General features: G+C 36.7%; 1 protein-coding gene across 2 annotated transcripts; it reads right to left on the bottom strand.

The window, feature by feature from the left end:
* Positions 1-5,155: 5,155 nt before the first annotated feature.
* DUT (deoxyuridine triphosphatase) lies at positions 5,156-16,154 on the bottom strand. 2 transcript variants are annotated; one of them, XM_063091334.1, is made up of 7 exons: positions 15,895-16,154; positions 15,253-15,391; positions 13,068-13,159; positions 11,476-11,520; positions 6,205-6,279; positions 5,984-6,054; positions 5,156-5,553 (listed from the first exon to the last, which is right to left on the bottom strand). In XM_063091334.1, exons 1-7 carry the CDS (start codon positions 16,121-16,123, stop codon positions 5,497-5,499), a joined length of 708 nt encoding a protein of 235 aa, XP_062947404.1. In that variant the 5' UTR covers positions 16,124-16,154; the 3' UTR covers positions 5,156-5,496. The 2 variants fall into 2 exon arrangements, with proteins under 2 accessions (XP_062947404.1, XP_062947405.1); XM_063091335.1 differs by lacking the exon at positions 11,476-11,520.
* Between the last annotated feature and the right edge of the window lie 232 nt (positions 16,155-16,386).

The raw sequence follows: 16,386 nt of genomic DNA on the forward strand, positions 1-16,386 counted from the left end.
CTGGTAATGGGTATGCTGCCAGTATGAATCTGGCCCTCACATCATGGGCACGAGGGGTGACAATCAGTTTTGTATCTCATGAATATTCACAATTTAAAAACCAATAAATAAATAATAAAATAAAATATTTAAAATGAGGGAACATCTCATTCTATGAGTCCCTAAGCCCAAAAACAAAGATATCACAAGAAAAATACTGTTAATTATATCCGTAGTGGGTAGAATTGTGTCCCCCCAAAAGATGTATTCAAGTCCTAACTGCACTTACTTGTGAATGGGACCTTCTTTGGCAATAGGGTCCTTACAAATGTATTCAAGTTAAGACAAGGTAATACTGGATTAGGGAAGAAGGAAATTTGGACACGGACACAAAGGCAGGACACCTTGTAAAGATGGAGAGATTGGAGTGATAACATCTATAAAGCCAAGGAATGTCATGAATTGCCAGCAACCACCAGACACTAGGAAGAAGATCCTTCCCTGGAGACTTCAGAGGAAGAATGGCCCTGCCAGCACTCTCATTTTGGACATTTACCCTCTAAAACTGTGAGAAAATAAATTTCTGTTGTTTTAAGCCACTCAGTTTGTGTTATAGTAGCCCTAAGAAACCAACACAATATTCCTCATGAATATTGATGCAAAAATCCTCAACAAAATACTAGCAGAATTAATCTGGTAACATAAAAAAGATGAAACACTGTTAACAAGTGGGAGTTTTCCCCAGGAATGCATGATTGGCTCAACATAAAAATGTCAATGTGATACATTAACAGAAAAACAAAACAAAACAAAAAAAACCCCACAATCATATCAAGACACAGAAGAAGCATTTAACAAAATCTAACACTCTTTCATGATAAAAGCGCTCAACAAACTAGGAACAGAAGGGAACTTCCTCAACTGATAAAGGCCAGAACTAACATCACACTTAATGTTTAAACACTAAGTTGAAGTTTAACATTAACACTGAAAGTTTTCCCCCTAAGATCAGAAACAAGACAAAAATGTCTGCTCTTGACATTTCTATTCAACATTGTACTGAAGGTTTTGGTCAGGTCAATTGGGTAAGAAAAAAAAAAAAAGCATCCAGATAGGAAAGAAAAAAGTAACATATGAAGGGATTTCAACAAGTTCATGGAAAAATGGAATTAAGAGATAATAATAAAAAATATGAACTTATTTCTCAACATAAGTTCCATCAAGTTCAAAACACTTTTACAAGTGTTGATACTAGCCAGTTAATCTGAGGGTCCTGGGAATTTAACTATGTAAGTAGTCTTAATTTTATGTTATTAATTGAAGAAAATTTTGAGAGTTAAGACTGGGGGAAAAAAAGAAGTCAGAAGGAACCAAATAAGGACTGTAAGGTGGTTGCCTAATAATTTCCCATCAAAACTTTTCCAAAAATGTCCGTTTGAGGAGAGAAATGAGGAGCATTGTTGTGGTGGAAAAGGTCTCTCTGGTGAAGCTTTCCCAGGTGCTAAAGCTTTGGCTAAGTTTCTGAAAATATTCTCATAATAAGCAGATGTTACCATTCTTTGGTCCTCCAGAAAGTCAACAAGCAAAATGCCTTGAGCATCCCCAAAAAACTGCTGCCATGACCTCTGCTCTTGAACAATCTGCTTTTGCTTTGACTGGACCACTTCTGGTAGCCACGACTTTGTTTTGTCTTCAGGATTGTACTGAGAAAGCCATGTTTCTTCTGTTACAATTCTTCAGAGGAATGCTTCAGGATCTTGATCCTACTTGTTTAAAATTTCCATAGAAAGCTCTGCTCATCTGCAGCTGATCTGGGAGCAACAGTTTTGGCACCCATTGAGCAAAAAGTTTGCTCAACTTAGTTTTTCAGTCAGAATTGTGTAAGCTAAACCAATTGAGATGTCAATGGTGTAGGTAGGCTATTGTTTCTGCTGTTAGTCACTGGTCGTCTTTGATTAGGGTGCAAAGATTAATTTTTTCATCACAAATTGATGTTGATGGCTGCTACAGCCAGCTCATTTTCAACATTACCTCATCCCAGCTTAAAATGAGTTATCCTCTTGTAAACTGCTGATTTTGGGGGGGCATTGTCCCCATGAACTTCATAAAGTATCAATGATTTCACCGTTCTTCCACCTGTTTCACCATAAATTTGATGTTTGTTCTTTCTTCAATTTTAGCAGAATTCATGTTGCTCTCATAGGGGCTCTTTTCAAACTGATGTCTCATACATCTTAGTACCTCAAACCAGACATGTTATAACAAGTCAGTATGAGTTTATTTGGATACAAAAAACTTTGAAATCCATGCAGTTTTTTCATAGTATACACTGAACTTTTTGAAGTCCCCCTGTATTTACAGATGACATAATCTTGTATATAGAGAATAAAGTCTTAAGGACTATGCAAAAACTAATAGAACTTATAAACGACACCAGCAAAGTTGCAAGGTATAAGACAAATACAAGAAAAACCTTGTATTTCTAAACGTTACCAATGAACAATCCAAAAATGAAATTGAGAAAATAATTCATTTGTGGTGGTATCAAAAATAATATACACAAGAATAAATGTAACAAAAAAGGTGTAAGACTTGTACACTGAAAACTACAAAGCATCACTGAAAGTTTATAAACAGAACATCTCATGTTCATCCTATGTTGGAAGACTTAATATTGTTTAGATAACATTATTACCCAAATTTATTTGAAGATTCAATGCAATACTTATTAAAATCCCAGCTGGCATTTTTTGAGAAACTGACAAGCTGATTCTAAAATTTATATGGAAATGCAAGCAACCTAGAATAGCCAAAACAATCTTGAAAGAGAACAATGTTGGAAGATTCACACTTCCTAATTTCGAGACTAAATACAAAGCTATAGTAATCAAGATAGAGTGACACTGGAATAATTAAGTACATAAAGATCAATGGAATGTAATTGAGAATCCAGAAATAAGCTCTTACAATTATGGTCAGTTGATTTTCAACAAGGACACCAAGTCATTAAATGGAGGAAAGAATAGTCTTGTCAACAAATAGCACTGAGATATCTACATGTTGGACTCCTACTCACACCATACACAAGTCAAGTCGGAATGGATGAAATCCCTAAATATAAGAGCGAAAACTATAAAACTCTTGGAAGAAAATATAGGTGTAAATCTTTGTGACCTTGGATTGGGTAATCGTTTCTTATATACAAGATCAAAAGCACAAGCAGCCAGATTAAAAATAGATAAATTAGATCTCACCAAAATTTAAAAAATTTTTGTTTCAAGGAACACCATCAAGAAAGTGAAAAGACAACCATATAAGTGAAAATATTTGTCAAACATATATCTGATACTGGACTTGAATCCAGAAAAAAGAACTCTTACAATTTAAAAGTAAAAAGATAAACAATTAAAAATGGGCAAAAGATTTGAATAGACTTTTTTCTGAATGACATTAGAATGACCAATAAGCATATGAAACAATACTTAATATCAAAAGTCATCAGAGAACACAAATCAAAACCACAATAAAATACCATTTTGCACCTAGATGATTGGTCTTAATCAAAAAGATAGACAATAACAAGTATCGCCAAAAATGTGCAAGAATCAGAATACTTTTAAATTGTTGTTGGGAAAGTAAAATAGTGTAGCTGCTCTGGAAAACAGTGCTGCAGTTCCTCAAAAAGTTAAATATACAGCTACCATAGGACCCAGCAATTTAAATCCCAAGAGCATCAAAAACACATGTCCACTCATCAACCTGTACATGAGAGTTCATAGCAGCACTGTTCATAATAGCCAAAAAGTAGAAAACAATCTAATACTCATAACTTGATGAACTGATAAACTGGTTGTGGTATATACATACAATGGAATATTAGGAACAATAAATAGGAATGAAGTACTGATACATGATGAAACATGAATGAACCTTGAAAACGTTATGCTAGATGAAAGAAGCCGGACACTAATGACTACATACAAGAGTACTTCAAAAAGTTCATGGAAAGATTCATGTTATCTTTTAACTCTATTTTCCACAAGCTTTTTGAAGTACCATCTTATTGTACATTAAATGTACGTAACAGAAAATATGAAAGACAGAAAATAGATTTTTAGTTGCCATTGGCTAGGGGACGGTGGAGGAGTGACTACTAATGGATATACGTCTCTTCGTGGTGTGATAGTCTAGAAATAGGTTATGCTGATGGTTGCACATCTCTGAATACAGTAAAAAGCAATGACTGCACTTTAAAAGGGCGAATTTTATGGTATATGAAATGTATCTCAATAAAAATAAATTAAAAATTTTAGAGAGGCATCCCATGTTCATGAAGAGAAGATTCAATATTCCTGAACTGTCATGATTTTCAGTTCTTCCTGATGATTGGCCTAGAGAATCACAAAAAGTATAGTAAAAAAGTCTGGCCTGTGCTTCCAGGAAGTGAGCAACCAAGAGAGCTGCCTGCTCCAGCAGCACTTGATCTGTATAACCCACAACCTCAAAAGAATGCTTGGGAGGCTCACAGTGTATCTGACTGACAAAACCTAAGTGACACCCAAAACCCTGTGCAAAGAAATCTGGGAAATACAGTAAAGAAAAGCACACTAGCAGAAAGTTGCAATAGATATTAATCAAGCTAATCCACAGAATCAGCCCTATATTTGCAATGAAATGCTGCTTATACTTATTTACTCAAGCTATGTAACACCCACTGGCCCAAGTATACATTATTGCATTTATTTTATCCCTATTAAATTGTGTATTTTCTTGGACACAGCCTATTATTGCTATTTCAGTGAAGGAACTTATATAACTACAACTAGAACAATTTGCCTGACAGACTGAAATTTAGAGCACCAAACCAACTGGAAATTCCCAAGTTACACCTCTCTTTACAAACATACCTCTACCTAGCCAAACCTCTACAAAAAGGAAGATAATAAATAAATAAAAGATTCTCTTCATTTCACCTTCACACAGAAATTTAAGATGTTTTAAAAAAAATTTAGATCAATAAAGAGAAGGAAAGAACAAGGAATAACTTTAACCTCCTTTTTATTTACCTTTCAGTTCAGTTTATCCAATAATTTGTATCTATAAAAGAATTCAAGTTTATTGAATAAAAAGCATTGCTTACAATTTATAAAGCAATTAAAACAAAATAAGTTGCTGAAGGGATATCATTTATTGAATTAAATAATATAGCTTTTTTGTATCTGTAGCTGATAGTTGTATCTGCAACAGATGTACACTTAATTTAAAAAAGACACTATTTGTATCAGGTTACCACAAAGCAGATTTACATACAGCCATCAATTGCAGAAAAACACAAGAAAGTAAGTTTCTATGTGATCCCAACAGAGGACCTTTCCCTGATCATAACAAAATATTTTTAGAAGTTAAAGCTATTAAGTTTACAAAAGTGCAAAGCACCAAAACACTTTAAGCAAAAACCCTTTATTTATTATTTTTTTTAAAAAGGACGTTTTCTCATTTTCTATTCTTGCATAAATTTTAATTCTTTCCAGTGGAACCAAAACCTCCTGAACCCCTTTCAGTGTCATCTAAAATCTGAAAGACAGAAAGGTGGTAGTCACATAGTTAATTTTAGAGCCTTGTTCATTCAGTTATCTCCAGCTACTAATATAACACATTCTTGCTATATCTTTTCAAAAGAGAGTTTACAAAAAAAAAGAAAATTAAATTTAAAAAAAGCTTTATAAATTAGAATATTGAATAATTTTCAAAAAGGCTAAGGAAATATTGGAACTTCACAGTATATTTAAATAATTTGTTATTCAAAGTAATGTTACATAATATCTACATGAAAAGCATTTTCATAAATTCTAAAACTAAAATTTTAATTTTGCTTAAAATAGGACCAGTCATATATACTACTATTTAGTTACAAATAGCATATTAAATCCTCAACACTGTATTTTTTTTCCTTCACTTAATATGTTATAGCATTCATTCTTTATTTGGCTTTTATGATACTTACTCGAACTTCTTCTATTTCTGGATAAAAAATCCGTTCACAAATAAGCTGTGCAATTCGATCACCCTTTTTGACTTCAAAGAAAAAAAGCAAAACAGTTTATTACTGATATTTTATTGTTGCATCTCCATATCCTGCCTTATTCAATGAGAATTAGAGTATTATTCACACATACTAACTCAAAAAATTCATTACATTTATATGAATGTATGTATTTAACATACCTTCAAATATTTCTTTGCCGAAATTAAACAGTACAACACCAACATTTCCTCTGTAATCTTCATCTATGACACCAGCTGGAGGAAAGAAAAATTGTATCATCTTAATTTATGCTATCAGAACACTAGGGGTGTAAAATTATCTCAAAATCATTCCTATATAGCTCTAAGATTTTTATCCTTATGACTGAATAAGTGAATCTTGCCCTGGTACTATATAAAGCCTCAAAACTAAATAATGATATTACTGAAATGCGAATAGGAATTTAGAAAATGAGTCCCATTTTTCCAACCTGTCACCCTTATCAAATGGTGACAATTTCCTACTTTAAGCTTGGAGTAGCAATTATTATCTCTAACCTACTATCTATCCACTGCACACTTGTCAAAAAGACTAGGATAAAATTATGATTTGGATTTGAAAGGCTTTTCCTGGTAGTAGCTTCCCACTAATAACCAGATTGATATACGACTGAGTAATAAGTAAAAATGTCAAAAAGCCTGAAGATCTTCAGTGGAATAAGTCAACGCTAACATTGTTAAGCAGCAATCTTGCAAATGTCAGAACATTCCATTTTTGTAGTAAAAAAGCTGAATTTTTCAATTCATATTCTTCCCATCCTCTTAATTTAAACCACCATCCTTTCTTAAAGCATGATCTCTCAGAAGACAATAGCACATAAGCTTACTAATAAGTACCTGTTTGCGATTATAAACACAGGGGCAGTAGATCTTTGCAGGAGAGACTTGAGCCAGGTCCCTGCCATGGCCCAGAGAGAGAGCTACATTTACCAGACTTGCTAGCACTTATCTTTGGGCCAAGAATTAAAAATATTTCCATAAACACAAGCACAGATAATATAAGTGCACCAGGCTTTCTCATTTCCTTCTTTTATATTGAGATATAATTCACATACCATACAATTCATCAATTTAAAGTGTACAATTTAATGGTTTATAGTATACTCAGAGTTGTGCAACCATCACCACAATCAATTTTAGAACATTTTCATTAGTCCAAAAAGAAAGCCCCTACCTAGTAACCTATTAGCAGTCACTTCCCAACCTCCCCCACAATTTCCTGTAATATATATTAATTTTTCTTCCCAATTTAAAGTAGATAGAATTCATGTGCACCTAACTGGATATAGCCATTCTACATATTCTCCTTATTAACACCTTATATGCTAAAAAACAAAACGAAACAAAACCCTTTTGAAGCAAAAAAAAAAAAAAAAAAAGGAAATTTAAAAAAAATCAGGCATTTATCTCAATAATGAGTACTAATACTAGTTGGCTATACTCCTAATTATTTGAAGATCAACTGAAAAAAGTTTTTCTTTTTAGAAAAAGCATAATTCCTAAGTATATCCTTTCAATTTTCTCACATAGGAAAAAGAAAAAGCAAACTCTTAATTCCACCATGGGGAAAAATACTCAGAAAAACCAACATTTTATTTTTCCAGTGGATTACAGTAGAAGTTTAAATGAACCATGTGCGTTATGAATGAATTACTAGGGACATGTGAAACTGAAATTTAAGTTCTTCAAGGGATCCTGATGCAACACTTTTACACGTTTGAATTAAAGATAAAGTAGATTTTCAACAGTGAGGAGAAGGGTGAGTATAAAAGTGGAATGAAAAGCAGCAAAACCACCTCATTCCATGTCTAGAATAAAGGAAAGTCTATTTTTTTCTAGTTGTACAGCAACAAAACTTTGACCAGTTCAAAAAATACTAAACCCTGCTTTCTTTCCCCACTGCCAGTTGACCATTAATTTAGTCCTTAATATTTATGAAAATAATTGATATAAAGATGGAACCAGCTGTTTTCCATATTGTTATTATGGAGAAAGTTTTAAACTGTGGAACAGAACAATTAGATTTAATGAAGAAACCCCTTAGCGTAAGATGTTATCCTATCCTAGAACGAATGACCACAGAAGGAATTTCCATGCTGGGAGATTTTGAGGTACAGACTAGTAATTCATCTATCTCAAATGAATTAGAGAAAGACACTGTGGACTGACTCTTAACTCTTTTGTTTCTACTTTATTAGAAAACTTAAAAATTACCTAAGCAATACAAATACAAATAAAGTAAAAGCTAATAATATTCCCTTACCTCCCCCTAAGGCAGCCAATATTACAGTAATACACTTTACAAATTACTCTAATTTTTTTTCCATTTAAAGTTTCAGGCACCCTGAGATTAATATACAGATTTAGATACAAGGCAAGGAAATACAGTACCATTATTTTTATATATTTATGTTTTTACATAATATCAAATATTCAGGTTGCTTTCACATTTTTAATATAATAAACAAAGCAGCCCTTCTCATATACTCTGGTTCATTTTGCTTTTTATCAAATCGGTTCCAAAAAGCACTTTTTTGGGTTAAAGGGTATACATGTTTTCAATTTTAAAGGCTATTGACAGATAACTTTACAAAAAACGTATAGCCATTCAAACTTCCATTGGCAATATTTGAGAATGCCCATTTCCAAAATCCTTGCCAATACGAGATGGTAGTAATCTTTTAAATTCTGGCCAATAAAATGAGTGAAATATGGTATCTCATTGCTTTACTTTGCATTTCCCCGAGGACTAATGAGGCTGGGCTTTTCCCCACTGACATATTTGTTGGACATTTGCATGTCTTCTATATTTTATGATTTTTTTCCTTATCTGTCCTTTTTCATGAGTTGCAAATATTTGTTTTTTGACTGTAAGATATTTTCTACCATATAAAAACACTCCCTTTTTGTAAACGCCTCTGCTCTATATCTGTAATGTAGTCCTATCAGAAGTACTCAAATAGTAGAGTGTCTGGAATTCTGTAGGGCCAGGTGATTTACCAAGATTTTACGTTGGGAGACAAAGATGTGAAAAGCCTTTCACTAATAAAAGAAATGAAGTCGTCTGAAGTCAATAAAAATGTTTGGAAGAAAAAAAAGGCTCTTAATTAATACATTTTTTAGTATGAATGCCAACAGTATAAAAAGTTCAATAATTCCAAGTTCATTTACTACCCGATGCCATTTGACTTCCAAGAAAAACCCAAGACGTATTCTTTCTCTGCATAAGGGATATAAGTTGAACATCAGAGATATTTTTCTTCAGTATCTTGAAGTTATCACTGGAAAAATCATGCATTGGAACTGGCAGTGCCTAACTGACTTCAGGCAAAAGTTTTACTGTGTCAAGACTTTGGCATGTCATTTGTTGGAAACCTTCTTTAGTAAAAACTATCCACACCAACCAGATGTGAATTCTGAATGGAATTCTGCATACTCAACTTCTCCCTTTGACCCTTATTTACAGGCTGGGATTTCTAACAACACACCTCCTCAGAAATAAAAACTGTTGCCAACTGTGATAAATTGGTGCCTAAGAGACATTTTTAAAATACTCTTCATCCAAGAACATACCACAATGTGATTTTATGAATAACACCATACCAACCACCAGGCAAACTAAATTTCTATTTCTTCTACATGAATTTTTTTCCAGAGGGTTGTTTCAAATAGAGCAAAAATTAGTAACAAAGTAAAAAAAAAAAAAAAAAAAAAAGTTTCTAAATAAAAAAAATCTGTGAAGTCCATAGAGGACAGAAATGATAATTTACAAGTCTAATAAGTGCCAAGCACTGTGTTAAATGCTTTAAATGCTTTACATACATTACTATTTAATCCTCCTGCCCCTCAGAGGCAGACACACTAATATCCATTGTACAAATGAGGAAACTGAGAATCAGAAAGGTTAAGTAACAACTAGCTAGCCAGTGAGAGCTGGGACCTAAATCCAATTGTTACTTCAAAGTCTCCATTCTTTTCACAACCATTTCAAGTTTTCTTTAAAATATATACAATTTTTTATGTCCTTAAGTTATAGTCCATACTGGCCATAATTAACCTTGTAAAAGTATTTTTGAAAATCAAGCATAACTTACTGAGCCCAGGGAATCCTCAACCCCAGAGTGGGCTGTCAATGTCAATCCCTGCTTTGTGAAACTAAACTCTCTTTAGTCCCTAAGAAAGAACTACTTTTGGGCTCCGTCTTGCCCCACAGCACCACCTAGTGACATCATGGGGAGACACCAGACCCTTCCAAAATGGTAGACTCATGGGCAGGTCTGGGATAGCCAGGCCTCATCCCCTGCTTAAACTCTGCAGTGGCACATGTTGAGCTAATTTAGGACCGGGCTTGGTTAGTGAGGGAGACAGGGCAGGGTAAGCTTCAGCACTTAACTGCAGTGGAAAGAACAAGGAGGCTAGAATCACATGGACAGATTCCAGTTTTCAACATGTATCATCCTGGGCTCATCTTTGAGACAGTTTCCTCATCTGTTAAAAAACCTCGATAAAAATGGTCAGAGGAGGGAAATGTAGCATATCCATTTATCTGAGGGCCAAGATGTCTTAGTGAAGCACTCACTATTGATGAGGAACAAGAAGGGTCAGGACATGGGGACTGCATCAGGGGGTCTGTGCTCCACTAGTAGGAGATCCAAAGCAAGGGAACCTTATCAGGAAGGTGAGAATTTCCTTACTGTAAGGGGGTGGTTAGAAATTCTACAGCAAGAGTGACTAGCAGAGGACACTGGGGCTTCTTTGTGAAGAGAGGCCACATGAGGAAGTTGTTAACATTGGGAGACATGAATAAGGCTTTGTTATAAAGAAAATGGGTGCCACTAAGGATTTTCTTGGCAAGAAATTCAGATAGGAAGCACAGTGTTTTCCCTTCTGACTTTAGGGAAAGATTCTCTTGTTATGTTTTGCCAAGCATAGATGGCTCTCTTAAGGAGGTAAGAATATTCTTACAAGGTAGACCTACATTTTCTAGAAATTTAAAATAATTATTACTTAATTATTAAGCAAACTATGATTCCTTAAAATAATGACATAAAAGCTTTTCCTCCCCTTATCAAAATAAGCTTTCCTCTAAGAATAGTCATTCTTGAACTAAATGCAGATTATCCCTTCACCAAGGCAAAAAACCCATCTGTCAGTGCCAATTTAGCCTATTAGTAAAATAACATGCACTTTACATAATGGTCATTTTAAAATTACACATTATCAAGCTGTATTTGAAACTATCTCATAATTGTTTATTACTTCAGACACGGACATTTCTAAAGAGGCAAGACACACAAAAAATCATTTTCTTTTCTTGAAAATAAAAATAAAATGTCATTTGAATACTACCTTTTAAGAAAGACAAAGTAAATACTTAAAAACATTGACAGAATAAAAAAGTAAATGTATTACCTCCTACATCTATGAAGTGTTTGGCAGCCAAGCCAGAACGTGGAGCTAAAAAACGAAAAAGGAGACATTGGCTATTTTATGGGGCAGAGGCAATATTGGATGTAATTGATGCAATATAAGCATATCACTCTCCTATAACATCTATATCTTCAACTTAACTTTAGCAGATGGTTTTGTACTAAAGAACATATTTATCATACTATATTATCAAAGTTAGACTAGTTTAGAAAAATTTGACAAGGTTTTAACTTAAAACCAACTTAAGTCACTCCCACAAAACTTCAGTCAATTGAGGATTTGTATTACTGTAGACATGGGACATGGAATGCTGGAATGAACTGAAAGGTGAGCAACTGGGAACAAACATAGATTGCTCTTTCAAGAAGTTTGGCCACAAAGGGGAAGAGGGAGAGAGGAGAGAGGAACAAACTTAACCAAACAGTAGCTGAGCTTAGCCTAAAACTTGGGATGCCCACACGTGATTCAGACGTCAAAAGACATGCCTGTATGAAACACATTAACCATAATAAGAAAAAAATTCAAAAATTCAATTCCAGTATGTTTTTAGCCTTAAAATGAAAAACTTAAAAGCTAAGTTTACACCTTATCCTTACTGATTTAAGCATCAGGCCTATCATTAACTATCCTAACTTTCAGTATTTTATTTCAGAATAATTTAAATCAGGCACTTTGTCAATAAATGTTGCTTCTTCCTGCCTTGATATTTATTTCACTCCATTTCCTGACCTTCCCCCATAGAACTTTAAAAATGCAGTCAATGCTGTCAAAAAGAGATAAGGATCTTGCTCTTCCTTTAAGGGCTGGAGTATTAGCAGTTTTCCCACTTGTGACTAATAAGATAGTGCTACTCTGGCTTCTTTCCCAGGATGAGGGGGGCACAGTTTCATTTGCCCATTTATGTTTACTCTGAAGTTAGTCAAAAAGTATTTATGCTCTTGAAAAGAAGTTTTGAACTCTCTCGCTAGTGACAACTGACCTGCTCCAGTAAAATCAGTAAATCCAGTAAAAACCAGTTGACACACACTCCATTTTGTCCTATCTCCTCCCAGTATGATGCATTTCTTTTTAGAACACTAAAGACTTTGTATCCCTTACTACAACACCATAGGAGGATAGAAAAGGGTAAGTGGAACCAAAAGGGGTCAGAAGTTTTACTATCATAATATAAAATGCCATGTGCCATCATTCTAAGCCCCTCTCAATTTTCTATCTATGCAACAAATATTACATTCTCATGACTGTCTTCACAAAGAAATCTGATCTCATATGCCATCTAATCCCTGAAGGAAGAATTGACAGTAGCATCAGAAAAAGCTCCAGCTAAAAAAATCACCTAAATTTTCAGTTTTTCTCACAGTGAGGAGGCAGAAATAAAAAGGCAAAAAAGACAGACACAAAAGCAGATATATAAATGGAGGTTTTCAAATGGCTATATTTGCTATCCCAGATGGCACTTCTTTATTTTAGGACACAGCCCAAACAAATCCCTTCACTTATTATCCCAAGTGAAACTAATTTGAAAGAACATATAAAAGAGCAAGACACAGTTACCTGTTCCTTAAATCACTTACCTACTCTTCCGTAACACCCTGAAGGAAGAGCAATCTGAATGTCTGTTTTGACAAGGGCTTTCTCCATAGGTGGTATTGTATATTCATAGGCACTAAGATGATATTAAAAGAAAATAACCGGTATTTATTGATAATATTGTTTTTACATTTTCTTACCCTGTGACCAAGCATATCGAATTGCTTTAAACGTATTTCATAAAATATCTCACATACCCTTGGTTTCTATAACCAATCTTGCTATGATGAATTTACAATTCACCTAAAAAAAAAAAATTTATAAAGAAAGTAGAAGTAGCTATTTTCTTTTAGTTTATTATTAAAGAGGACAGCTTTAGATAAAATAATTCTCAGTAAATTTTTTTGGTGGAGGGAAGGGATGTCAACATCGTAAAACGTTTTTGCCCCTGAGCAAAACTTTGTTGGGATATAGAGATACATATTAGCATGAGGAGGAAGAAAAATAGATTTTTAAAAGGTATGTTTCACTAACACAATATGAAAAGAAGAAAATGAAGAACCAAGAAAAAAGAGCAAATAATGGCTAATAATAGCTAACATTTATTAATCTGCTACTATGTGCCAAGCACAGTTCTAAATGATTTCGATATATATTAATTCATTTCATTTTGAAAACAATTCTCTATATGATTAGGAAAAAAATCTGCAGAAGGAGAAAATGGATGGACAAAATAAAGGGATGGGGGAGAAGGTAAAACTGTGTGGCATCTCATATGCTTGGCTTGGTAGTTTACCAAACTTATCAAGCTATGGCCATGAACTTCACTTGGCTGAGGGAGACGGCTGATCACTGTGAACAGTCTGGAGGTGGACATTGCTGAGGAATTGATTCTCTAAGATCCACCTGGCAAATGCTGCTACTATCCTCCTTGATAGACACTTAAAATTCTACAACGAGCAGAACTGGAAGTTACTTTGGAGACCTTAAGTAAGTCTGGTAAAGCAGTACTATATTTCCACTTCTTTCATTGGAATTTTCTCTTTAAATAGTTAAGCTGTAATTTATTAAAGAGATCAGTTATTCTCATGTCAATTTCAGTACATAGAAAGTCACCTGTGTTTATCAGGAGGATGTTTAAAGTATCTAAAACAAAAGTCTCCCCTAGGACTCATGACAGTGCCCTGACATATACTTGGGAAGGGCCTAACCTAAACTACATTGCTCAACTTTTTCCCTTTAGATTGAGAAACTGTACTATATCCCTTTTGGCTACAACAGTCTATATCTCACTTTTCTTTTTTTCTTTTCTGTTTCTATCATACACTCTTTTCTCCCCTTCTCCTGTATGACTTAGAACAGTAGTTCTCACATTCGATTTACCTGTGATGCTTTAAAATAAATCCTAATGTGTGGGGTTTAGTCACATAACAAAACGCTCCCTCCAGGCATCATTTTTCACCTACCTTAATGGATCTAAGAACTGGGCAAAGTAGTCAAATGAAAAAAAACACCAAATTCAAGGTAAAAATTTCTATTACTTACATTCAAGCCCTTGGGCAAATCAATTCAGGAACTCCCTCATCTGTAAAAAGTAACACTTGTCTACTTCAGGATTGTTGTGAGGATTAAAATAGCATATGGATATGGTTTTAGTACAGGTAAAAAGTTCTGTACAAATGAAAGGGTGGTAGTATTACTGGAATCTCTGCTTTTCATCTTCTGACGCTTTCTGGAATTCCCGGTTCTAGGGCCGAATGGGTGTATAGAGAACTAACCCTTTTAGGCAGAAGCAGCCTTCATTAATCCTCCTTAGATACTGTCATACTTCCACCTTGGCTTTTCTTTCTGTTGAGCACAGCATTACCCTCAGGCCACTGCTTGAAGGCTCCTTGAGCCTTATTCATCTCTACCTTTCACTTGAAAAGGGTACAACAAACTCAGCAAAATAACGACTTGGTAAACATCTTACAGATCTTTATTTACCATTCTGCATACTTTGCCCAAATCCCTATTGGATTTATGCTTAAAAAAAAAAAAAAAAGCTAAGAACTTCGACATAAAAAAGGCAGCATAAAAACTATATATATACAAAAAGGGGTTGCTTCCGTAATCGTCTTACGGAACGCTTCTAGCTGTGGCCGCAGATGGTCTGAATATAAGCTAACACGCCCTCGAGCTCTAAAACTCGGAAAAGGTGCTCGCTCGGGCTCAGAGGTCCCCACTCACCTGTACAGGTCATAGCCCGCGGCCCGCGCCGACCCCCGGGTCGGGGCCGTGGCGTGTTCCGAGAGCCGGGCAAAGCGGAGCCTTATGCCGCCCTCCTCCGCAGGCCGAGCCCGCTTGCTGGGGGAAATGACGGGGGTCTCTTCAGAGCAGGGCATGGCAGAGCGAGGACGCGAGAGGAGACAGCCGCGGGAACAAGAGAGCCCGGAATTAAGCGCGCGCAGGGAACACACCGAGATTTAAATTTCCCGCCAACTCCTCCCCGCCCGGCCCCCTGCCCCCCGGACGAGCCCACAGTTCTGGCTAAGAGGGGAGGCGGGATTCAAATTTGGGGCTGGAAACCCTTCTCGGAAAGCAGGTTTGGGATCGGAAACTACTGAGCCTTTTCAACTTTTTAAACTTTGCAAACTCAACGCAGGGGGCCAAAGTAGGGGGCAGCTTCGGTGGCCTCGCACCCACACAATAGAAAGCCCCCGACCCCCATCAGGCGGCCCATATGGACTCGCTCCTGCGCCGGGAGCCGGAGGTCTTCCTGCAGCGCTGCAAGTTCCCTTCGCCGCCACTCTCCTCCCAGGACCCGGGCCGGGCGGGCCTCTAGCACCCCACGCCTTAGCGTGCCCCTCCGGCCTGGGCCCCCGACTTTACTGGCTCCGCAGCAGCCTCGGCTCAGTGGGCTAGTGCTGGACAGTGGTCGGAGCATCCTGAGCGGTGCGGTGCCCCGCGGGGCGTGGCCGAGGAGCGGGCCTGGCAGGGAGAGTCCCGCGGCCCCGGCCCTAGCCCCCGGCTGTGCGCTCCGCGCGTCATGAAACACTAAGCGGAGCAAAGACGGAAGGAAGTAATAGCGGAACGCGGGGCAAGGGCGGACGGGAGTCATTTCTCCGCGGTCTGGGCTGGTTGGCTCGTCAGCACCCCCGGACGCACGCCGCGCAGTGACCTCGGAAGCAGTCGCCGCCGTCTGACGGGGGGCGCACGGAGGCGGTGCGTCGGCCGCCCTGGGCCGGCGCAGGCCCTGTGTCCCCGGGAGCCCGGCGCCCTCGGCGTCCGGCATATTTCTGCCTCCCCCACTGCAGCTACCTCCGGCCCTCACCCCTCATCTTCTTCCCGGCCCCCATTTTCTGGGAATATCCGTCAGGCCCG

Source organism: Cynocephalus volans, chromosome 3 (genome assembly GCF_027409185.1).
Source record: "Cynocephalus volans isolate mCynVol1 chromosome 3, mCynVol1.pri, whole genome shotgun sequence".
NCBI classification, from domain to species: Eukaryota; Metazoa; Chordata; class Mammalia; order Dermoptera; family Cynocephalidae; genus Cynocephalus; species Cynocephalus volans.